The 25,853-nt window shown below is 43.7% G+C and overlaps 1 protein-coding gene across 2 annotated transcripts in view; it reads left to right on the top strand.

Annotated features, from left to right (window-relative positions):
- Positions 1 to 25,853, top strand: part of ARID4B (AT-rich interaction domain 4B) — a 449,596-nt gene that overhangs the window by 16,764 nt on the left and 406,979 nt on the right. The window contains exons 2-3 of one of the 2 annotated variants that reach the window (XM_073560136.1): positions 373 to 480; positions 22,256 to 22,317. In XM_073560136.1, coding sequence (XP_073416237.1) covers positions 22,312 to 22,317 — 6 coding nt within the window. In that variant the 5' untranslated portion in view covers positions 373 to 480; positions 22,256 to 22,311. The remainder of the gene's footprint in view (positions 1 to 372; positions 481 to 22,255; positions 22,318 to 25,853) is intronic. The other variant, XM_073560137.1, reaches the window with a different exon arrangement.

Below are 25,853 nucleotides of genomic sequence, written 5' to 3'. Positions count from 1 at the left end.
GGTGCAAAAGACAGAAGGGAAGAAGCAACACCTTTTTACCACCAAAATTTAGTTTTAGCCACAGATTTTACATCTTCACAAGGAGAAACTGGTTAAAATGGCACCAAAATTTGTCCCACAATTTCTACTGAATTTAGACATGCCTCATATGTGACTGTATAGTAATGCTTAGCCATAAGGCGAGACTTGGGAGGGACAGAGCGCTATTTGCCTCCTGTAGGGCAGATTTTCCTAGAATAGTTTGCAGACTCCATATACAGAGCCCCTAAGTGTTGGCAAATCAGAATCTCCCTCAAGTGACCTCATTTTGAAAATTATACCCTTTTTATCAACAGGTGTAGTGACAATTTTGACTACATTGGTGTTTTCCAGAAACAAGAAGCAGTGGATGTTGCTGAGTGAAAATTGCAAACGGCTATTGTCATGTCCAACTCATCTTTCTGGAGACACACACCCGTAAATTAGGCAGGCTGTCTACAGGTAGGCTACGCAATTGTCAAATGTGTACACTAAATGCGGTTTAGGCACACTGGGGCTCTGTAAGGAGGGGGGCATTTAGATTTTGAAGGCCAAAATTTGCTGAATTTCTTCTGGGGAGTGAGGAGCCATTTTGCTTTTCCAGAGCCTTTGTACCAACGGTAACCTGGAATCCCCCTATATTTCTGATAAGAGTATATGCCAATACCTCAGTGACATCTTGGTGTCAGAGAGAAGGTGAGGCTAAACTAAGCCCCCCCTAGGAAGAAAAAAGAGGCACCCACTCCAATATATATGAATGCAAGGAGAAACCGGAGTAAGGCTGTGTGCCCACGTAGCGATTTTTTTTTTAGCGTTTTTGCCACGATCTTCGGCGCAAAAACGTTTAAAAATCGTGCACAGAATGCCCCCATGCACTCCTATGGCATTCCGCACATGCTGTGCTAATGCTGCGCTTTTTTCCACGGCGGAATGGCATCGCGGAAAAAATCGCAGCATGGTCATTCTTTTGTGTGGAATCGCAAAGAATTGCCGCGACTCCGCACCCATAGGAATGCATGAGAATCGCTTACTTCCCGCATGTGGCTATGCCCACCATGCGCGAAGTTAAGCGTCTCATGTGCGGTTGGTACCCACGGTGTGGAGGAGAGGAGACTGTCCTCCAGGCCCTGGGTACCATACCCCTGTAAAAAAAAGAATAAAAAATCGGGGTATATTTACCTTCCGGCGTCCCGTGCTGCATTCCACACCTCAGCGTTCCCAGTAATGCCTTGTGGCATGGTCCTGTGATGACGTAGTCTCGCGTGACTCTAGCGGTCTCACGAGATCGCTATAGTAACGCGAGACCAACGTCATCACAGGTCTCGCAAGGCTTTACTGGGAATGCTGAGGCTGGGAATGCGGCGCGGGACGGCGGAAGGTAAATATACCCCGATTTTTTTTTTTATTTTTTTTTTATTTTTTTTATTTTTTTTTTTTTAACATTCTATCTTTTACTATTGAGGCCGCATAGGCGGCCTCAATAGTAACAACCTGGTCACACTTGTCAAACACTATGTTTGACGAGTGTGACCAACCTGTCAATCACTTTCCAAGCGATACTTCAAATCGCTTGGAAAGTGATTGAATATCGCACGCGAAAATCGCAAACATAATCGCGGTGAAATCGCGCGGAAAAAAACGCGTGATTTCTGGGAAGGAGTCCGGTTTTTAGTGTCCGGAATAAAACGCTACGTGGGCACATAGCCTAAACAGTATTTATCTGTTTACTCCGGTTTCTCCTTGCATTCATTTCCGATAACAGACCTGGGTGGGAACTTTTTTTTTTTTTTTTTTCCGATTTGATTTTAAGCTTTTTTGGGTGGAAAATCTTACATAACATTTGGGATCACCTTTATCCTGTACTCTCCACTGAGCACTTACTTTGGGCTTTTCATCTAAATCTCCAAGTGACGTGTTTCAGATGAAACCCCCAAGGGAGCCATTTACTATAATGAGGCACTAGAGTTACTCAGGACTCCATTCAGCAAAGTTCTACTTTTCAGAAGTACACAAAGCTGTGATGGACCGCGGTATGCCTACAAAGAAAGACACCATCGGATCATAGGCCAGACTGTGTCCAGTGTCTCAGTCTGCCTCATTATAGGGAATACCTATTAGCCTATTACATCTAGTGCAAAATGGTGCAAATTGAATGATGCAAGTAGTAAAAAACACACTAAACCAGCAGCAAATCTAAGAAAAGGGCTTTAGTAAGTAGCAACCTGCAACCTATTTACAAGGCTTTACACACTGCTCAAAAAAAATAAAGGGAACACTTACACAACAAAGTATAACTCCAAGTAAATCAAACTTCTGTGAAATAAGTGTCCAGAGGCTGGAGGCGCTACCAGGAGACAGGCCAGTACACCAGGAGATGTGGAGGGGGCCGTAGGAGGGCAACAACCCAGCAGCAGGACCGCTACCTCCGACTTTGTGCGAGGAGGAACAGGAGGAGCACTGCCAGAGCCCTGCAAAATGACCTCCAGCAGGCCACAAATGTGCATGTGTCTGCACAAACTGTTAGAAACCGACTCCATGAGGATGGTCTGAGTGCCCAACGTCCACAGATGGGGGTTGTGCTCACAGTCCAACACTGTGCAGGATGCTTGGCATTTGCCACAGAACACCAAGATTGGCAAATTCACCATTGGCGCCCTGTATTCTTCACAGATGAAAGCAGGTTAACCCGTAGCACATGTGACAGACGTGACAGTCTGGAGACTCCGTGGAGAGCGATCTGCTGCCTGCAACATCCTTCAGCATGACTTGTTTGGCAGTGGGTCAGTAATGGTGTGGGGTGGCATTTCTTGTGCCCTTCATGTGCTCACCAGAGGTAGCCTGACTGCCTTTGGGTACCGAGATGAGATCCTCAGACCCCTTGTGAGAACATATGCTGGTGCGGTTGGCCCTGGGTTCCTCCTAATGCAGGACAATGCCAGACCTCATGTGGCTTGAGTGTGTCAGCAGTTCCTGTATGATGAAAACATTGAAGCTATGTACGGGCCTGCTTGTTCCCCAGACCTGAATCCTATTGAGCACATCTGGGACATCATGTCTCGCTCCATCCACCAATGACACGTTGCACCACAGACTGTCCAGGAGTTGATGGATGCTTTAGTCCTGTTCTGGGAGGAGAGCCCTCAGGAGACCATCCGCCACTTCATCACGAGCTTACCCAGGCGTTGTACAGTAGGGAGGTCATACAGGCATGTGGAGTCCACACACAATACTGAGCATCTTTTCCTTGTCATCAGGCATTTCCACTGAAGTTGGATCAGTCTGTAATTTGATTTTCCACTTTGATTTTGAGTATCATTCCAAATCCAGATCTCCATGGGATATTCATTTTAATTTACATTGATAATTGTTTATTGTTCTTCACATATTCCACTATGCACTGAATAAAAATTTGCAACTGGAATATTTCATTCAGATGTGGTATTTTAGTGTTCCCTTTAGGAGTTCCGTCTGAATCGTGTATTTCAGAGATTTAGGCCATGTGCACACGATGCAGATTTCCAGTGGATCCGCAGCGGATTTTACCATGCAGAAACGCTGCATATCCGCATTGTGATGTACAGTAAAGTAGCATGTTAATCAATAGAAGAAAAAAAACGCTGTGCAGACGCTGAGTATTTTTCCACGCGGTTTTCTTGTGGTTCAAAATATGCAGCATGTCACTTCTTTTGTGCGGTTTTCCACCTGCTCCATTCTCCAAATCCGCAGGGAAAAACTGCACAAAAACCACAAGAAAAAAGGAAGAAATCCGCAGGAAAAATGCAGGTCATTTGACTTGCGGATTTCTTCAATTCTGCGTGGAAAAATCCGCAGGGCAAAAAAATACGTGTGCACTTAGCCTTACATGGAAACCCTGATATAAGCACAGAGCGCAGTATAAATGTGTGCCGAGTATAATACATTTGTTAATAAAAGTAAAAACATGATTACACAACAACATAGAAGATTAAAATATGATCACAAAAAGGTGATTAAAAAATAAATATAAAATAACAATTGCATGATGAGGGCAGGATGTGTCAGATCAATTGGTAAATTATAAGTAGCAACCATCAGAAAGCAAAAAACACTATTTCAAGATGCTGTATATAATTACCAAAAACATGTAAATTCATTAATGAAGCATAGTGCAAGTACTTGTCAAACTACTGTGCTTTCTCTTTTTAAATCATAATCGCAACCCAAAACATCCAAATGACCCTGATCAAAAGTTCACATACTCTGGTGATTTTGGCCTGATAACATGCACAGAAGTTGACACACATGGGTTTGAATGACTACTACAGGTAACATCCTCACCTGTGACCTGTTTGCTTGTAATTGGTGTGTGTGCATAAAAGCTGAGTGAGTTTCTAGGATCCAGACAGACTCTTGCATCTTTCATCCAGCCTCCTACGTAATCGTTTGAGCACAACTGTATGTCCTTTTCCGACATGAATGGCATATATATATATATATATATATATATATATATATATATATATATATATATATATATATATATATATATATATATATATATATAAAAAAAAATAGGCGGCACTCAAATTTAATGTGAAAAAAGTGGATACTTTACTGATCCTCAGATGGCAACGTTTCAACGGTGACCCGTCTTTGTCAAGCCAAAGACGGGTCACCGTTGAAATGTTGCCATCTGAGGATCAGTAAAGTATCCACTTTTTTCACATTTAATTTGAGTGCTGCCTATTTTTTTTCCTTTTGTCATTTTGGCTGTTTGGACACTGCTGAACACTGTTTTGCACCTGCTGTATTATTTTGGTAGTGCTGCCCTTTTTTCTTGAGATATATATCTATCTCATTTATTGTGAGGTAGCGCTGTCATTCAAGTAGGGAATCCTCGCTAGGCAGTGAACAAAACACAGATCCGGCACAGGTTTTCCATAAACTCATAACAGTCCATGCGGTTTATTTAGCAGCATAAACCCACAGAAGCAACACAAAGTTCATATACAGCATAGCGTCCATTATAGCTTCACTCTGGTTATCCTTATATCACACAGGTCAAGCAAATGTCCATTACACAGGCTCTTCAGCCTCAGTGTTATCTCACCCACGTCAGGGTCACTCATGGTTCCTTCTCCATCATGCGGCAGACGTCCATTCCCTCCAGGGAATTCTCAGGCACATGCAGCCATTAACACAGCGTTCCCTTGCTGTCAGAAGGCAGCCCTATCTCACTCAGACGGGAGCTTCCACACTGGACCAACCAGGTCCCAGCATTCACCACATGTGACCTACCCTGGCCACATTATATGGTCCATAGCCACGCCCACCGGGTCACATGACTCTGACCTCATCACAGGTCCTTCAACCACTCACACGCTTTACAACAGTGTTCTTTAAACACAACCCCTGGGTGGGTTTGTAGGTAACCAGGTCCACCCATCTCTCTAGTTACCTGGAGACTTCTCCCTGACACATTGAAGCAACACCTCAGTAATGTCATTGCTGATCCACACACCTACATAAGTCTCCATCTCAAGATACACCTTGAGATACATAACGGTCCTTCCATATTCTGCCAGTCATCCTCTCTCTTGGGACATCCACACAGCGCCCCCTAGCGGACACAGTGGTCATTACACCACTATGTGTATGTATATATATATATGTGTGTATATATTTATGTGTGTGTGTGTGTGTGTGTATATGTATGTGTGTATATATATATATATATATATATATATATATATATATATATATATATGTGTGTGTGTATATATATACACACTCACTGGCCACTTTATTAGGTACACCATGCTAGTAAGGGGTTGGACCCCCTTTTGCCTTCAGAACTGCCTCAATTCTTCGTGGCAGAGATTCAACAAGGTGCTGGAAGCATTCCTCAGAGATTTTGGACCATATTGACATGATGGCATCACACAGTTGGCGCAGATTTGTCGGCTGCACATCCCTGATGCGAATCTCCCGTTCCACCACATCCCAAAGATGCTCTATTGGATTGAGATCTGGTGACTGAGGAGGCCATTTGAGTACAGTAAACTCATTGTCATGTTCAAGAAACCAATCTGAGATGATTCGAGCTTTATGACATGGCGCATTATCCTGCTGAAAGTAGCCATCAGATGTTGGGTACATTGTGGTCATAAAGGGATGGACATGGTCAGCAACAATACTCAGGTAGGCTGTGGCGTTGCAACGATGCTCAATTGGTACCAAGGGGCCCAAAGAGTGCCCAGAAAAAATTCCCCACACCATGACACCACCACCACCAGCCTGAACCGTTGATACAAGGCAGGATGGATCCATGCTTTCATGTTGTTTACGCCAAATTCTGACCCTACCATCCGAATGTCGCAGCAGAAATCGAGACTCATCAGACCAGGCAACGTTTTTCCAATCTTCTACTGTCCAATTTTGATGAGCTTGTGCAAATTGTAGCCTCAGTTTCCTGTTCTTAGCTGAGAGGAGTGGTACCCAGTGTGGTCTTCTGCTGCTGTAGCCCATCTGCCTCAAAGTTCGACGCACTGTGCGTTCAGAGATGCTCTTCTGCCTACCTTGGTTGTAACGGGTGGCAATTTGAGTCACTGTTGCCTTTCTATCAGCTCGAACCAGTCTGCCCATTCTCCTCTGACCTCTGGCATCAACATGGCATTTCCGGCCACAGAACTGCCGCTCACTGGATTTTTTTTCTTTTTCGGACCATTCTCTGTAAACCCTAGAGATGGTTGTGCGTGAAAATCCCAGTAGATCAGCAGTTTCTGAAATTCTCAGACCAGCCCTTCTGGCACCAACAATCATGCCACGTTCAAAGGCACTCAAATCACCTTTCTTCCCCATACTGATGCTCGGTTTGAACTGCAGGAGATTGTCTTGACCATGTCTACATGCCTAAATGCACTGAGTTGCCGCCATGTGATTGGCTGATTAGAAATTAAGTCTTAACACACAGTTGGACAGGTGTACCTAATAAAGTGGCCAGTGAGTGTATATACACATACACATACACACACAGTGGGGAAAAAAAGTATTTAGTCAGTCAGCAATAGTGCCAGTTCCACCACTTAAAAAGATGAGAGGCGTCTGTAATTTACATCATAGGTAGACCTCAACTATGGGAGACAAACTGAGAAAAAAAAATCCAGAAAATCACATTGTCTGGTTTTTTTTAATTTTATTTGCATATTATGGTGGAAAATAAGTATTTGGTCAGAAACAAGCAATCAAGATTTCTGGCTCTCACAGACCTGTAACTTCTTCTTTAAGAGTCTCCTCTTTCCTCCACTCATTACCTGTAGTAATGGCACCTGTTTAAACTTGTTATCAGTATAAAAAGACACCTGTGCACACCCTCAAACAGTCTGACTCCAAACTCCACTATGGTGAAGACCAAAGAGCTGTCAAAGGACACCAGAAACAATATTGTAGCCCTGCACCAGGCTGGGAAGACTGAATCTGCAATAGCCAACCAGCTTGGAGTGAAGAAATCAACTGTGGGAGCAATAATTAGAAAATGGAAGACATACAAGACCACTGATAATCTCCCTCGATCTGGTGCTCCACGCAAAATCCCACCCCGTGGGGTCAGAATGATCACAAGAACGGTGAGCAAAAATCCCAGAACCACGCGGAGGGACCTAGTGAATGAACTGCAGAGAGCTGGGACCAATGTAACAAGGCCTACCATAAGTAACACACTACGCCACCATGGACTCAGATCCTGCAGTGCCAGACGTGTCCCACTGCTTAAGCCTGTACATGTCCGGGCCCGTCTGAAGTTTGCTAGAGAGCATTTGGATGATCCAGAGGAGTGTTGGGAGAATGTCCTATGGTCTGATGAAACCAAACTGGAACTGTTTGGTATAAACACAACTTGTCGTGTTTGGAGGAAAAAGAATACTGAGTTGCATCCATCAAACACCATACCTACTGTAAAGCATGGTGGTGGAAACATCATGCTGTGGGGCTGTTTCTCTGCAAAGGGGCCAGGACGACTGATCCGGGTACATGAAAGAATGAATGGGGCCATGTATCGTGAGATTTTGAGTGCAAACCTCCTTCCATCAGCAAGGGCATTGAAGATGAAACGTGGCTGGGTCTTTCAACATGACAATGATCCAAAGCACACCGCCAGGGCAATGAAGAAGTGGCTTCGTAAGAAGCATTTTAAGGTCCTGGAGTGGCCTAGCCAGTCTCCAGATCTCAACCCTATAGAAAACCTTTGGAGGGAGTTGAAAGTCCGTGTTGCCAAGCGAAAAGCCAAAAACATCACTGCTCTAGAGGAGATCTGCATGGAGGAATGGGTCAACATACCAACAACAGTGTGTGGCAACCTTGTGAAGACTTACAGAAAACGTTTGACCTCTGTCATTGCCAACAAAGGATATATCACAAAGTATTGAGATGAAATTTTGTTTCTGACCAAATACTTATTTTCCACCATAATATGCAAATAAAATGAAAAAAAACAGACAATGTGATTTTCTGGATTTTTTTTTTCTCAGTTTGTCTCCCATAGTTGAGGTCTACCTATGATGTAAATTACAGACGCCTCTCATCTTTTTAAGTGGTGGAACTTGCACTATTGCTGACTGACTAAATACTTTTTTGCCCCAATATATATATTATATGACCAAAAGTTTGGACACACCTAATTCAAAGAGTTTTCTTTATTTTCATGACTATGAAAATTGTAGATTCGCGCTGAAGGCATCAAAACTATGAATTAACACATGTGGAATTATATAATTAACAAAAAAGTGTGAAACAACTGAAACTATGTCTTATATTCTAGGTTCTTCAAAGTAGCCACCTTTTGCTTTGATTACTGCTTTGCACACTCTTGGCATTCTCTTGATGAGCTTCAAGAGGTAGTCACCGGAAATGGTTTTCACTTCACAGGTGTGCCCGGTCAGGTTTAATAAGTGGGATTTCTTGCCTTATAAATGGGGTTGGGACCATCAGTTATGTTGTGCAGAAGTCTGATGGATACACAGCTGATATTCCTACTGAATAGTCTGTTAGCTGCTTTTTTCTTGCCATAATACAAATTCTAACAGTCTGTTCAGTAGAACTATCGCCTGACCCTCAGGTTTATGGCAAATGCAGCCTGATGGAGATGACGACAATGTAGGCTCCGGAGGCGCCAAAAATCTCCAAAGTGTTGACCTGGGGAATGAGTTGTGTACATGCATAATTGGGGGTAACTCGAATTGGAAAGTCCTCGGACTGAGAATTGCGGACACCTGATACTTCCTGATCACCCTAGAACTCCAGGTCCCAGTAGCACACTTCCACCTGATGTTTTTGGTGGACACCCACACGTACTCATTCACACATGTTCGGACCTGAATTTTTATTTCTATGCACAGGTTTGCCGCAAGATGGTGAACTTTTTAGAAGAACTGACTGCGTCCCCCTGTGTCTCCACACTCACACCCCCACTATGTACAGAGGGAACCACCACCCTCCCCTGACCCCCTCATCCTAAGAGGACTCGAACACACAGGGATAGCTTGTTGTGAGGGTAGAGTCTTGCCCCTACTCCCTGGCAGCACCTCTGCTGCCCCCACCGGAGAAGGGGTAGGTTGTAGAAGGACGGCAGCCCTCATGACTGATCCCAGCTGACTGCTTCCCTGGACAGCCAATCTATGACTGGGATGTGTCTTTTCAACCAAGGGATGCCTAAAACATTGGGTGTTGGCATTCCCCCCCCCCAAGACATAGCACGACATTAACTCTTCATGATGAGTCCCTATACATAGGAGTATATCATCTACAACTTAGGTCACCATCCCCTGGCTGAGTGGGACAGAGTCAATGGCCTGAACGCTTAGGGGTTTTGCTAGCATCCTACACCTCAGGCCATGGGTCTGGACAAAGTGAGCATCCACCAGATTGACACCTGCTCCATTGTCCACAAGAACTGGAATTGTCTGTCACTTCAGCAGGGATGGTGCACTGAGATGAGAAGATGGAGGAAATATACACTCCCCGGTCGCCTCCCTCCACACAACCAGGGGGATGCAGCTTTTGAGTTGGTGATGGTATTTTGGTGCGAGCTGGGCAGACAATGATGAAATGACCAGTCTGCCCACAGTAAAAATATGCCCCCATTACGTGGCGAACCGCAGGCAACCCCATTTGAGAGGCAACTACCACCTGCATGGGTTCGTCCGCCAGCATCGGTGTGTTCTCCCTAGCAAGGACAACAGGAGACAGATTTGGTGTATGCCTCTCCCTGAGGCGTCTATCCACCCAGATAGCATGGGACATGTAGGTTTTCAGCGACTTGGGAGCAGTGTACTGCACCAGAGTATCCTGCAACTTCGGAGACAGACCCTGACAAAAATGGCTGCTAAGAGCAGGGTCATTCCACCGCGTGTTAGTGGCCCACCTCCTGAACTCTCAGCAGTACTCCTCAGCCGGCTGGCCCCCTTGCTTGATCTTACGGAGACGGGACTTACATCAAGACCCTCATACACCAGCACCGATCGCAAAGATGGTAAATCGGTCTGCATGGAATAGGCCCAGGATTGGGGATCATCCTTAAGAAGGGAGACTAATTCCCACCCATTGTTCCTCACTCCCTGATGAACGAGGGCAGAGCCTGAAGTACAACTTGCAGGCTTCCTTAAACACAAGAAACTTCTCTCTCCCTCCAGAAAACCGGACCGGTAGAGCCTGCAACTGAGCTGAGGCCCAGATCCCCGTCAACTGCTGCAGCTGCTGCACCACCTCACCACGCAGAACCTTGAGGTCATCGGTGAGAGTCTGGAGCAGTTGGGCAAAGGCCTGCATCTGAGCCATTGCTCACCAAAAAAAAAGTATGGTTGGTTATAATGTCACGGTGTGACTCGACCCCCAACAGGTGGTCGGTCAATGGACGGCGCAACTCACAACGCTGATTGGATAGGGGGAGGAAGGCCCTGACAATAGGAAATCAGAGACTGTCTCCTACTGAGCTCTGCCCTGAGCCTGTCCCTGTTCTCACCTAACACCCTATGCAGGTCTTTCCCCCTGCCAACGTTAGGAACCTAATCCCTAGTGTCACCTGTCTCTGCCCTGGCTAATGCACTGACCGGCAAGGAGCACTAGCCTTTGCCTCTGCAGATAATACACATGGGAAAGTGGCAAACACCAAAAGGGACTAGGAGAAAAAATGCCACACTTGGCTTATATGCGCCGCTGCAAAGCTCCACACCGCAGATATCAACTGCAACAGGACTCTTAACACCAAACGTGGTGAACACCAGAGAGCTGCTTCTGCTAGGCTGGTCTCCAGAAAGGACCTGTATAACCAACAGCCAGCTGATGCATCAGGTGACTCTAAAGGATGGTGGGAGTGGTCAGCACCTACATCAGCTGACCCAGCAGCACTGCACTATTACCAGGTTGCCAGCGGGAAAAAAATGACATTAACCCCCAATAGCCTGAAAGGAAAAAAAATTTAAACTGAGTGGAACCATAGCTGTCACAAATCCAAAAGCGTTTCGTGACAGCCCCCTTCCCAAATATGACATAGTAAGAAAAGCTAGGTAGGTACAAGATCAAAACTCCTGCTCCTCCAACAAGTCGCTATATTGGTGATGCATGTACAGGAGTTAAATTTGACTAGTAAAACAAACATGGAGGAAAAAATTGTTTGGACCTCATACACCCTGTGAGAGAGAGTCGCAAGTAAATGTCTGGATTTTGAGTCATTTTCCATTTTGTATTATTAAGAAACAATTATTCCCACTTCACCGAAACTGTTCCATAAGAAATGCAAAAAACGCGCATCGTCTAACTGTCTTCAGATTCCTTTTTTTTTTCTTGTAACTAATAATATTCCTCACAATAATAAAGATCCCTTCCATGATAAAGGTCATATACTTAGTGTTATTGAAGGAGCAACATGATCAAGTTTAATATAAAATCCCAATTTTATTAAGAAATTTATATAAAATATATCGTACAAAATATGATGTTAACTTACTGTCAACATAGAACATGATTACAGAAGCCAAAGATCAGACCAGTATATCCTATAAGGCAGGGATCCCCAACCTGTAGCTCGGGAGCCACATGTGGCTCACAATCCCATGAATTGTGGTTCGCGACTGTTTGCCAGCTTGGTGCATTAGGTCCATGTCTAGCAAACAAACTATGAAGAGTACATCTCAATATGGTGAATTTTGTGAGTAACCCTGCAGATCTGGATGCACATTTAGTGGTCTTAGGGGTTTAGAGATGTTTTAGGTATGGTATGCTGGAGGATGGTACTACCTGTTAGAGGAGGTGCTCAAAGCTGGATGTGACAGTGTGTTGGGCGTCCTTGATGGGAGAATACTGAATGGGGGTATTGTGGGAACCCCTGGATCTCAGTGTACTGCTTTGGAGTTATTTCTGTGGAAAAGCTTTGGTTATCATTACACCTGCAATGGCTTTGGTTGACACTACTTTGAAGGGGGTGGGAGCATTCTCATTGCTGAATGTGGCTTGCGACCCTCTCTCTAAGCTGAATGTGACTCTCAAGGTCAGAAAGGTTGGGGACCACTGTTGTAAGGTAAATCTAGAGTAAATGCAAAGTGAACATCTAGTATAGAGATGAACTGATGATGTCAAATTAATTAACTTTCATATCCACAAAATTCATTTATAGGTGAACCATAAACAGTACATAGATCCAATTTATCTGAGATCGTCACAAAAGTTATTGTGGCAACACAGGAGATGTTGTGAATTGAACTTATAAGGCCGGAATCGCACTAAACATATGAAAAATTGGTCCAAGTCTCCGTGTTGAGAGTTGTACAAGTGTCATGCGAGTACAATCCGATTTTTCACACCTAGCGTCCGATTCACATCTGAATGCAGTGGGATTGCTATCCGATTGCAATGCGATTTTTAGCATGAGCTTTTAGATAGAGCAATTCTGTCATTTGCATATCGTTTTCAAAGGAAATATTTGTCAAAACACACACACATATAGAGCGAGATGGCAATTCATGTGCCGCATGCAATAAAATCAGAGTGACAGGTTAGAATAGATATATACACATAGAATACATACACTACCGTTCAAAAGTTTGGGGTCACCCAGACAATTTTGTGTTTTCTATGAAAACTCATACTTTTAATAATCAAATGATTTGCCAAATGAATATAAAATCTAGTCCAGACATTGACAAGGTTCGAAAAAAAATTTTTTTATTTGAAATAATTTTCTCCTTCAAACTTTGTTTTCGTCAAAAAATGCTCCCTTTGCAGCAATTACAGCATTGCAGACCTTTGGCATTCTAGCAGTTAATTTGCTGAGGTAATCTGGAGAAATTTTACCCCATGCTTCCAGAAGCTCCTGCCACAAGTTGGTTTGGCTTGATGGGCACTTTTTGTGTACCATATGGTCAAGCTGCTCCCACAACTGCTCAATGGGGTTGAGATCTGGTGACTGCGCTGGCCACTTCCCTAAATAGTTCTTGCATAATTTGGAGGTGTGCTTTGGGTCATTGTCCTATTGTAGGATGAAATTGGCTCCAATCAAGCACTGTCAACAGGGTATGGCATGGCGTTGCAAAATGGAGTGATAGCCTTCCTAATTCAAAGTCCCTTTTACCTTGTTCAAATCTCCCACTTTACCAGCACCAAAGCAACCCCAGACCATCACATTACCTCCACCATGCTTGACAGATGGCGTCAGGCACTCTTCCAGCATTTTCAGGTGTTCTGTGTCTCACAAATGTTCTTCTGTATGATCCAAACACCTCAAACTTGGATTTGTCTGTCCATAACACTTTTTTCCAATCTTCCTCTGTCCAATATCTGTGTTCTTTTGCCCATAATAATATTTTCCTTTTATTAGCCAGACTCCGATATGGCTTTTTCTTTGCCACGCTGCCCTGAAGGCCAGCATCCCTGAGTCGCCTCTTCCCTGTAGACGTTGACACTGGCGTTTTGCGTGTACTATTTAATTAAGCTGCCAGTTGAGGACCTTTGAGGGGTCGATTTCTCAAACTACAGACTCTAATGTACTTGTCTTGTAGCTCAGTTGTGCAGCGGGGCCTCCCACTTCTTTCTACTCTGGTTAGAGCCTGTTTGTGCTTTCCTCTGAAGGGAATAGTACACACCGTTGTAGGAAATCTTCAGTTTCTTGGCAATCTCTCTCATGGAATATCCTTCATTTCTAAGAACAAGAATAGACTGTCAAGTTTCACATGAAAGTTCTTTTTTTCTGACCATTTTGAGAGTTTAATGGAACCAACAAATATAATGCTCTAGATTTTCAACTAGCTCAAAGGAAGGTCAGGTTTATAGCTTCTCTAATCAGCCAAACTGTTTTCAGCTGTGCTAACATTCTTGCACAAGGGTTTTCAAGGGTATTCTAACCATCCATTAGCCTTCTTACACAGTTAGCAAACACAAAGTACCATAAGAACAATGGAGTGATGGTTTTTGGAAATGGGCCTCTATACACCTATGAAGATATTGCATTACAAACCAGATGTTTGCAGCTAGAATAGTCATTTACCACATTAACGATGTACAGAGTATATTTTTGAATAATTTCATGTTAGCTCCATTGGAAAAAAAAAACGAGCTTTTCTTTCAAAAATAAGAATTTCTAAGTGACCCTAAACTTTGGAATGGTAGTGTAGATATATAGATGTCACTGGCGCACACACACACAAAATATATATATATATATATATATATATATATATATATATATATATATATATATATATATATATATATACACACACACACGGAAAAGCCGGCAATTCAGCGGCCGTTGAGTGTACAATCACTGCAGGAGCAGACAGGATAGAAGAGATGTATTACATAGAGTAAATACAAATAGAATAGGTAGTTATACAGATGTATGTGGCAAATACAATTAATACAGTCTGGGTGCAACATACTGTACATGTATTTAATTAATAAAAGATAATTTTTCTGAAAAAAAGATGTGGGCTCCCGTGTAATTTTCGTAACCAGCAGAGGGAAAGCCTAGGTTAGGCTGCTGATATTTATAGCCTGGGAAGGGGGTAATACCCATGGAGCTTCCCATGCTATTAATATGAGCTCTCAACTGTATACTTAGCCTTTACTGGCTATTAAAATGGGGGACCCTAAAAAAGTAATGTAGTGTCCCCCTATAATTATTAAACAGCAAAGGCTATGCAGACAGCTGCTGGCCACTCAGGCTAAAAGCATCAGCTCTGAGCCACCCCAGGAAAGGCACATCTCTAAGATGCGCCAATTGTGGCACTTAGTCTCACTCTTCCCACTTGCCCATGCAGCCTGCCAGCTAGATGTAGCAGAACTAGACCCATCGTGGGACAAATGGATTAGCAGCATCGGTGCCGAAAGGTGAGGAATATTATTCTTTATTTTTAATTGCAGATGACATGGCACCGCTACAGGGCAAGTGGGAAGAGCGAGGCTTGGGGCTCATAGTCATTTGCAATTCTCGTGCGAGTTTCTCGCATGAAAACCTGGCACCGCTGCCGGCACTTGGCCCGCAGCATGCAGCTGCATAGAAATACATGTAGCACCACGCTCCGGTCCGAGTACCAACAGCAGTGCCAGGTTTTCATGCGAGAGACTCGCACGAGAATTGTGCGAGTCTCTCGCAAGTGAATATGAGCCCTAAGTGCCAAAATTGGCACATGTTAGAGATGTGCATTTTCTGGGGCGGCTGAGAGCTGATGTCGTTAGCCAAGGGGGGTGGTAGTATCCATGGCTATTCCTAGGCTATTAATATCAGCCCGCAGCTGTCTGCATGGCCTTTGCTGGTGATTAACCTCTTTCTGACATACAGTGGGGCAAAAAAGTATTTAGTCAGTCAGCAATAGTGCAAGTTCCACCACTTAAAAAGATGAGAGGCGTCTGTAATTTACATCATAGGTAGACCTCAACTATGGGAGACAAACTGAGAAAAAAAAATCCAGAAAATCACATTGTCTGTTTTTTTTTCATTTTATTTGCATATTATGGTGGAAAATAAGTATTTGGTCAGAAACAAAATTTAATCTCAATACTTTGTGATATATCCTTTGTTGGCAATGACAGAGGTCAAACGTTTTCTGTAAGTCTTCACAAGGTTGCCACACACTGTTGTTGGGATGTTGGCCCATTCCTCCATGCAGATCTCCTCTAGAGCAGTGATGTTTTTGGCTTTTCGCTTGGCAACACGGACTTTCAACTCCCTCCAAAGGTTTTCTATAGGGTTGAGATCTGGAGACTGGCTAGGCCACTCCAGGACCTTGAAATGCTTCTTACGAAGCCACTCCTTCGTTGCCCTGGCGGTGTGCTTTGGATCATTGTCATGTTGAAAGACCCAGCCACGTTTCATATTCAATGCCCTTGCTGATGGAAGGAGGTTTGCACTCAAAATCTCACGATACATGGCCCCATTCATTCTTTCATGTACCCGGATCAGTCGTCCTGGCCCCTTTGCAGAGAAACAGCCCCAAAGCATGATGTTTCCACCACCATGCTTTACAGTAGGTATGGTGTTTGATGGATGCAACTCAGTATTCTTTTTCCTCCAAACACGACAAGTTGTTTCTACCAAACAGTTCCAGTTTGGTTTCATCAGGCCATAGGACATTCTCCCAAAACTCCTCTGGATCATCCAAATGCTCTCTAGCAAACTTCAGACGGGCCCGGACATGTACAGGCTTAAGCAGTGGGACACGTCTGGCACTGCAGGATCTGAGTCCATGGTGGCGTAGTGTGTTACTTATGGTAGGCCTTGTTACATTGGTCCCAGCTCTCTGCAGTTCATTCACTAGGTCCCCCCGCGTGGTTCTGGGATTTTTGCTCACCGTTCTTGTGATCATTCTGACCCCACGGGGTGGGATTTTGTGTGGAGCACCAGATCGAGGGAGATTATCAGTGGTCTTGTATGTCTTCCATTTTCTAATTATTGCTCCCACAGTTGATTTCTTCACTCCAAGCTGGTTGGCTATTGCAGATTCAGTCTTCCCAGCCTGGTGCAGGGCTACAATTTTGTTTCTGGTGTCCTTTGACAGCTCTTTGGTCTTCACCATAGTGGAGTTTGGAGTCAGACTGTTTGAGGGTGTGCACAGGTGTCTTTTTATACTGATAACAAGTTTAAACAGGTGCCATTACTACAGGTAATGAGTGAAGGAAAGAGGAGACTCTTAAAGAAGAAGTTACAGGTCTGTGAGAGCCAGAAATCTTGATTGCTTGTTTCTGACCAAATACTTATTTTCCACCATAATATGCAAATAAAATGAAAAAAAAACCAATGTGATTTTCTGGATTTTTTTTACTCAGTTTGTCTCCCATAGTTGAGGTCTACCTATGATGTAAATTAGACGCCTCTCATCTTTTTAAGTGGTGGAACTTGCACTATTGCTGACTGACTAAATACTTTTTTGCCCCACTGTATGACGTAGTATCCCGTCCATGTGCCATGGGCCTTAATGCCCATGAAAGAGATAGTACGTTATACCCGATCAGCTGTACTCATGGGGGAGCGGGGCTGATCGCGGCCGGGTGTCAGCTGATTCTCACAGCTGACACCCGGCACTAAGTACCAGGTTAATTATAAGGGGACCTCACTTCATTTTTTGAGGGGTGGTCCCCCATTTTAATAGTCAGTAAAGGCTAAGTATACAGTTGTGAGCTGAGAAGCTCCATGGGTATTATCCCTTTCCAAGGCTATAAACATCGGCACCCTGCCGTTCGTTTTCCCTCTGCTGGTTAAGAAAATTACTCTGAATCCCATGCCATTTTTTTCAGAAAAGTAATCTTAATAATTGTATATACAATAAGCTGCACACACATTGTACTATTTGTATATGTCCCTGACATCTGTATAACTATCTATTCTATGTGTATTTACTGTATGTAATCAATCTATTCTATCCTGTCGGTTTCTGCTGTGATTTTACTGTACACAGCACATGAATTGCTGGCTTTTCCAAGGAGATTTGCGTGTAAGATTGGACAGCACTTGCATGGCCCGAGTGCTGTGATTTTTTTTTTTTTTTTTATTTTCTCTCGAACACCTTGACTTCTAATGTGGGATGCGATACAATTTCCGACTACAATCTCAGTATGCTGCAAGTTTTTTCCAGTCCGATCGCTATCCAATCCGAGCTGGAAAAAAAATGCAGATGAACACACAATGATAGAATAACATTGGTCCGAATGCAATCTGATTTTTAATCTGATTGCATTCATCCAATTTCATCGCAAATGTGAATGAGCCCTAACTGCTAAATTGCCATGCATAAATCACACAAGTGCCGAAACTGTAGAGGCGGTGAAACGGCGTGTGGAGGTGCTGTGAACTTGCCTTACATCCTCTCTATTGTAGCCACAGGTAATGGATCAAGGCATTAGTGCGAATATTTTCTTAGATCCGCTTGTGTGATTTATGCCTGGCAATTTAGCTGTTTGCGAAGGATCAGCCACTGGAGACTGTCAGTAAGGTCACCAGCAAAAACGGCGTGAAAGTGCAATGAGGACTGCGCTTGCTTCTGGTGGAGTACAAAGTTCTTTATTCAGCCAACGCGTTTCCTGAGCCTACTGGCTCACTTCATCAGGGCAGATTACATTGAAAGATAATGAAACATTCTTATAGAGAAAAAAAAAAAAAAAATTGGTGCCAATGCAGGGTTAAATGACATCAACAAAGGTAAAAAAAAAAACTCAAACAATGAAATTTTATTACAAACATAAAATCACTCCAATAAAAGTGTATTAAAAAAAGAAAAAGTATAAAATTATGCAAAAATAAAAATAGAACAGAGTGCTATGGATCACGGGGTAAAAAGTGACTAAATGAAAAAAAAAAAAAGGGGGGGGGGGGGTGAGACCTCAAGGAGTATTAGAACCTGGCTCATGAAGTGCAGATATATGCTGTAAAGTGCAAAGTACCAGGTATTAGTCCACTACACCAGGGGTCCCCAACCGCCGGTCCGCGGCCCAGCACCGGGCCGCTGCAGTGCCCTTGCCGGTCCGCGGACACAAGGGGAGCCAGGGGCGGTCAGTGGCGTAGCAGGGGCTGGGGTGGCGCGCAGCAGTTCTTAGCGGCGGCCAGGGAGCGATCCAAGCAGCTCCGCTGCCTGCAAGAGGGAATAGCAGGAGCGGAGCTGCAAGGACCCGTCCAGCTTCCTGCCCGCCGCCCGCGCTTCCTGTCTCTGACTGACACAGAGAAGAGCGCGCGGCTGCTGTGTCAGAGCGAGGAAGCGCGGGCGGCGGGCAGGTGAGAGGAGAGAGGTGGTGTCTGTGTGTATGTATAATGTGTGTGTGTGTGTGCGTTGGTCTGTGTTTGTGTAGCCTGGCCCTGGAGGAGATGGGGACATGAGGAGAAGGCCATGAGGGGAGTGATGGAGAGACGGCAATGATGGGGAGAGGGGAGTGATGGGGTGAGGGCAATGATGGGGAGAGGGGAGTGATGGGCTGAAGGCAATGATGGGGAGAGGGGAGTGATGGGGTGATGGGGAAACAGCAGTGATGGGGTGAAAGCAATGATGGAGAGATGGCAGTGATGGGGTGAAGGCAATGATGGGGAGAAGGGAGTGATGGGGTGAAGGCAATGATGGGGAGAGGGGAGTGATGGGGTGAAGGCAATGATGGGGAGAGGGGAGTGATGGGGTGAAGGCAATGATGGGGAGACAGCAGTGATGGGGTGAAGGCAGTGATGGAGAGAAGGCAGTGATTGGGTGAAGGCAATGATGGGGAGAGGGGAGTGATGGGGTGAAGGCAATGATGGGGAGAAGGGAGTGATGGGGTGAAGGCAGTGATGGGGTGAAGGCAGTGATGGGGTGAAGGCAAAGATGGGGTGAAGGGAGTGATGGGGTGAAGGCAATGATGGGGAGAAGGGGGTGATGGAGCACTTATTCAAAACCTATGGTGAGTTGAGTCACATTATAAATGTTATTTAATTATAAGTATGCACTGCTACACTACAACCATGTCCATAGCCCCGCCCCCTTATGACCAAAGCCCCGCCCCTGCCACACCTCCATCCCCGCCCTGCCGGGCCATGGAAGAATGGTCTTGCTTGAAACCAGTCCCTGGTGCAAAAAGGTTGGGGACCACTGCACTACACCATTGGATTTAGCTGAAGTGGTTTAAGAAAAATTTTTTAGAAATTATTTGTTTTATAAAAAACAAAATCCAGCAAAATAACTTGAAGTGGTATTAGAACCTGACTAATAAAGTGCAAGTACAGGTTGTAAAGTACGAGGTATTAGTCCACTGAACCATTAGAATAAACAGAAGTGGTTTGAAGAACATTAAAGGAGTTATTTGTCAATTTATTTTATAGGAATCAAAATTCAAAAAAAAAAAAAATTCAAATGGTATTTTTGTAAAGAAATAGTCTTTTCATTTTATTTTGTAGAGGGAAAATCAAAATCGGACATCAGAAGAAAAAAAAAAAGGGGATAAAATTGGGTAAAATGTAATAAAAGTGTATGAAAATCACAATAAGGATGAAATCAAATGAAAGCATCATTGATAATATTGAGGCCATAGGAGCCAATTGTCTTCAATTTATAGATCCAATAGACCTCTTTTCTGTTTAATGCTTGGGTTCTATTGGAAACGTGTTCAGGGATGTGTTCTATAGGAAAAATGATGGCTTTAGAAAAATCTCTTTGGTGAAATGAATCAAAGTGTCGTGACAGACCATGTTGTTGATATCCAATTTTAGTGTTGTGTCTATGTGAGTTCATTCTACAATGAAGGGGTTGTGTGGTTCTCCCAACATACAATTTAGGACAAGGACACAGGATAACATAAATAACAAAGGCAGACACACAGGACAGGTGATTAGTGATGGTGAATTTTTCTGAGGTGAATGGATGTGAAAAGATGAAAGTATTATGGGCAATATTGCTGCAAAGGCTACATCTGGGCCTCTGGCATCTAAAAATGCCTGGTGTCAAGCCGGTATGATTGTCGGGAGTATATTGGCTCAATCTGCTAGGGGACAGATGATTTTTTAGTGATCTGGCCTTCCTAAATGTAACAGTAGGTTTGTCAGGAAGAACTTTATTAAGTACAGGATCTTTTTGGATAATGTACCATAGGTCCCCTAGTATATTTTTAATCTCCTTATGTTGGGAGTTGTAGGTAGTGATAAAATTGGCCTGATAGTTAGCATGTGTATCTTTTTCTTTAGATCTCCCACTTAAAAGAATTTGCTGGTTAAAATTTTTTGAAATATTATTAAAAGTAGAATGAACCAATTGGGAAGGGTATTTTTGAGCCAGGAATCTTCCCTTGAGGACCTCAGCCTGATTATTAAAATCCTCATCTTCTGTATAGTTCTTTCGGATTCTCTGAAATTGATTATGAGGAATGTTAAAAAGCCATTTAGAATAGTGGCTGCTCTTAAAATGGACATAACTATTGGAGTCTACCTTCTTAAAAAAAGTTTTGGTATAAATTTTGGAGTTTTTTATATAAAAGGTGATATCAAGGAAGTCCATCTGGGTATTACTAATGTGGGGGGTGAAGTAAGGTCACCAGATTAGTTGTGAAGAAATACAGAATGGCCGATTACTGCAAATAGATTTCCCAGCATGCTGCACCTTTCCTAACTACCAAGTATCTAAACATGTATAGACAAGCTTTATTGTCTCTTGGATAACACGTTTTAAAGTGTTGAACCCCTTTTTCAGGTCCAAATAGCCAGTACTTTAATACTTTGGGCCTGATGCATCAAGATCGGCCTTGTTCTTGAGGAGATGTGCTGGAGTCAGACCTTACTGATTTATGAAGAGGTGTACACCTGTGTGCTTCGCAACAAATCCTACTCCAGCCCTTGCTGGAGTAAGACTTATGGCATATCAAACGCCTCTGCTAGTCATGAATTTGACGAGTGGCAGTCACCAGATTATCGGATAAATCGCATAATTCTAGTTCAGCTGTCAGTTGCGCCAAAATTATGCAACTTTGAAAAGCTTTTTACAACAATTTACTGGTGTAGAAGCTTTGCTGAATTGGTCCATTCGTCTCTTAGAAAGGATCAGAATTTTAACAATTTTTTTTGTGGTAAATCTACAATCTGAGTATTTGAGGTGCAGTTGAAGATAGCCATATGAAACCGCAGTCTTAATATTTCTGCCTCTTCCAAATTCACGTTAGCATTTTTTTACAATAACCAAGCACCAAATATTTTTAGCATTGGTCACGTGCCATTATGTTGTTGTTTGTTAATATTCAGTGTTTTTTATTTTCTTTTTCATCTATCGTTTCACAGGTCTAAGACTGGAGCCTTGAAAACTTCTCAAACATTTTCTCAACTTTGCAGTAATTATGAAGGTATGTATTAAATATTCTCTTTCTTACAATATCATGTTCCAGACAGCAGAAATCAAAGTTCAGTTTGAAATAATTTGCTAATAAACTAAGATTATTCTTGACTAAAATCTTCATTAGAAGGCTGTAAGAGAACTTTTCAGTTGTTGGCCAAGTGTGCGCACACCTAAGGTTATGGTTGCACAGGGGTGGATTCGCTGCGGATTTTATAGGCAGACTCCACAGTACAAATCTGAATCCCATTGCCGTTCACTTTAAGCAAACTGGTTTATCAAAACCCAATTCATGAAAAAAAATCTGTATGTGTAATCATACGGTGGGAATGTAAAATACTTGACACTGCGAGAAGAACATCCATCTGAGCAGATTTTGGATTCCTCATTGGCAAATCTTCCTCATGTAAAAATAATGAATGAGTTATGCCACTTAGGTTTGATTTTATATGGAGGTGTTTTTTTGAGCATGATTTGTAAGTTTAGAAAAAAAAATGAAGAACTTAAGAAATCTCAAATTTAAGGAGATTCTAGAATTTAAAATTGGCTTCTGCAAATATATCAATCTTCTATCGCTGCAGTCCTAAAAATATTACATAGTATCACTGCTACCTGTCATTAAGTTGTATGATTGTGTGCATATTAGTGGAGATTAGACTGGAACGTGATGCACAGAGGTGTCGATGCTCCCATTGATGCCCAAGAACGAAGCAAAATATTTGCTTTACTGAAAAGCCGGATTACTTACCGGTAATGCTCTTTTAATGAGCCACGACAGCACCCACTTGGAGAGAGGGATCCGCCCATAGGAACAGGAAACCTACAGAGATAAAAGAGGCGGTCCGCCTCTCCCCCTCAGTTGGATTTCAGAGTACCAGGAGGACCGCCAATTATTAGGCCATTATATTATCCAGTATTCAATTTTTATCAATTTTACCACTAGGAAAGGCGTATATACATTGTTAACTTCTAGGGAGGGTTCGTGAACGGGTGCTGTCGTGGACTCATTAAAAGAGCATTACCGGTAAGTAATCTGGCTTTTTACTCTTCGCCACGACAGCACCCACTTGGAGAGACTTTCAGAGACCTTCACCTGGGAGGGACCACCGTGCCGAGGACCGCTCTACCAAAGGCTAGGTCAGATGAGCATGATAAATCAAGCCTATAATGGTTATAAAAGGTAGAGGGTGTAGACCAAGTTGCAGCCTTACATATAGACTCGATTGCGACGTCTCCCCTCTCTGCCCAAGAGGAAGCCATAGCTCTGGCGGAATGTGCTCTGATACCCTCCGGAGGATTTTCATTGCTCTCGGAATATGCCAGCCCAATCGCGTCTCTGATCCACCGAGACAAAGTACCCCTTGTGACTTCATATCCCTTCTTTTGGCCCTGGAAGGAAACAAATAGAGCCCTACTCTTCCTCCAGCTGCTAGACCTCTCGATGTATTGTAATACAGCTCTTCTAACGTCTAGTGTATGGAACTTTTCTTCCTCTGGAGTAGAAGGGTTTCTAAAAAATGAAGGGAGGTGGATCTCTTGTGATCTATGAAACTTCCCTGCTACCTTCGGTAAGTATGAGGGGTCTGGTTTTAATATTAGCTGATCCATGGAATGTCAACAGAAAAGGGGGTTCTATTGAAAGTGCTTGTATGTCGCTAACTCTTCTGGCTGAGGTTAGTGCAACTAGCAGTACTGTTTTGAAGGATAGGTGTTTAAGGGATATTGAATCTAAAGATTCAAAAGGAGGACGTGTTAGAGCCTCCAGTACCAGGTTCAAGTCCCAAGGAGGAACTCTAGGTATGTGCACCGGCTCGCTCCTCTCACAGGCTGAGATGAATCTGCCTATCCATCTATTGCCTGCCACGTTATAACTATAGAGGGCCCCTAGAGCCGACACCTGGACTTTTAGTGTGTTAACAGATAGCCCTAATTCCTTCCCTTTCTGTAGGAACTCTAGGATTGCTGTTATCGGAATTTCTCCGGAATCAGGGGCTGTGTGGGACTCTAGGAATTTTCTCCATACCCTGGTGTAAATTTTTGTCGTTGCCACTTTTCGACTTTGTAGGAGTGTTATTGACTAATCCCTCCGAGAATCCTCTTGATCTCAACATTTCCCTTTCAAGTTCCAAGCCGTCAAGTGGAGATTGTCCACTTGAGGATGGAAGAATGGCCCCTGCGAGAGGAGCCTGGGGGTTGAAGGAAGCACCCACGAGTCTGTCACTGACATTGCTTGCAGGCATGAAAACCATGGCCCCCTGGGCCAGAATGGTGCTATTAAGATTATTCGTGCTTCCTCTGCTCTGATTTTCCTGATCACCTGCGGTAGTAGTATGATTGGTGGAAAAGCATATGCCAGTTTGAATCGCTACGGGGCCTGGAGGGCATCCAGAATTTCTGGATTGTCTGTCATATTTAGAGAGGCGAACCTTCGCACCTGCCTGTTTTATCTGGTGGCGAAGAGATCTATTTGGGGAAGACCCCATAGTGACTCGATGCGTGTGAATATCCCCCGGCTCAGACCCCACTCTCCTTGTCGCAGTGTATGACTGCTTAGAAAATCTGCTTCCAAATTGTCTCTTCCCCTTATGTGGAGGGCTGAGAGAGACAAAAAATGTTTTTCGGCTAAGGATAAAATCCTTCTTGCGGAAGACATTAAGGTGACTGATCGAGTCCCACCTTGTCTGTTCAGATATGCGACTACTGTGGTGTTGTCCGAAAGGTTTCTCACGTTTTCCCCTTGTAACTGTGGAAGAAAATGACATAATTCTAATTCACCAATAGCAGCTTTAACAGATGCTTGAGGGGGAATATATACTGCAACCAGAACCATAGATGAAAACTCTCTTGGAGAGTAAAATGGTCTACAATTCTACAATTGAGTGCAAGGTACTCTAGATCTTGAGAGCAACCTTTTCCCAGTATGTTAACATCACAGCACCAGCTAGTGTTGATGTAGAGACATACCCCTCCCCCCCTTTGTTTACCTGAAGCTACACAATCACTGTCAGCTCTGTAGATAACAAAACCAGGTAGATCCAGACTGCAATCAGGGATAGTCTCATTCAACCAGGTCTCAGTAAAACAAAGAGCAGCTGAATTGGCCATATCAGATCTCATGTCACAAAGTAAGCTTGGATCCTCCATTTTGTTAGATAATGAACGGACATTAGCCAAGTGGAGTGAAGGAAGAGCTGTTCTGAACCCATAGGCCTTGGGCAAAAATATTCCCCATATGGGCTCCCCATCCTGTGGGGCTAGCGTCCGTGATAATTATACGGGAGGGTGTTATAACCCAAGGTACTCCTCCCGCTAGGTTATCATCCCTTAGCCACCATGCGAGGGAGGTTAGGACCTCCTGGGATAGCGTGATTTTCTTTGTCAGATTCCCCCGGTCACGGGATTCCTCTAAGAGAATTTGGTGTTGTAGTTCCCTCGTGTGGAACTGGGCCCACCGAACTGCCGTGATGCAGGAAGTAAGGGATCCCAGGAGAGACATTGCTTCCCTTAAAGATATGTGTGGCCGATCTATTGCTATACTAACCTTCT

The sequence above is a fragment of the Dendrobates tinctorius genome, unplaced genomic scaffold (assembly GCF_039654945.1).
Source record: "Dendrobates tinctorius isolate UK_male_01 unplaced genomic scaffold, ASM3965494v1 ptg000293l, whole genome shotgun sequence".
Lineage (NCBI taxonomy): Eukaryota > Metazoa > Chordata > Amphibia > Anura > Dendrobatidae > Dendrobates > Dendrobates tinctorius.
Note: the sequence above shows the minus strand (reverse complement) of the source record. Positions and strands in the feature narration are given on the sequence as shown.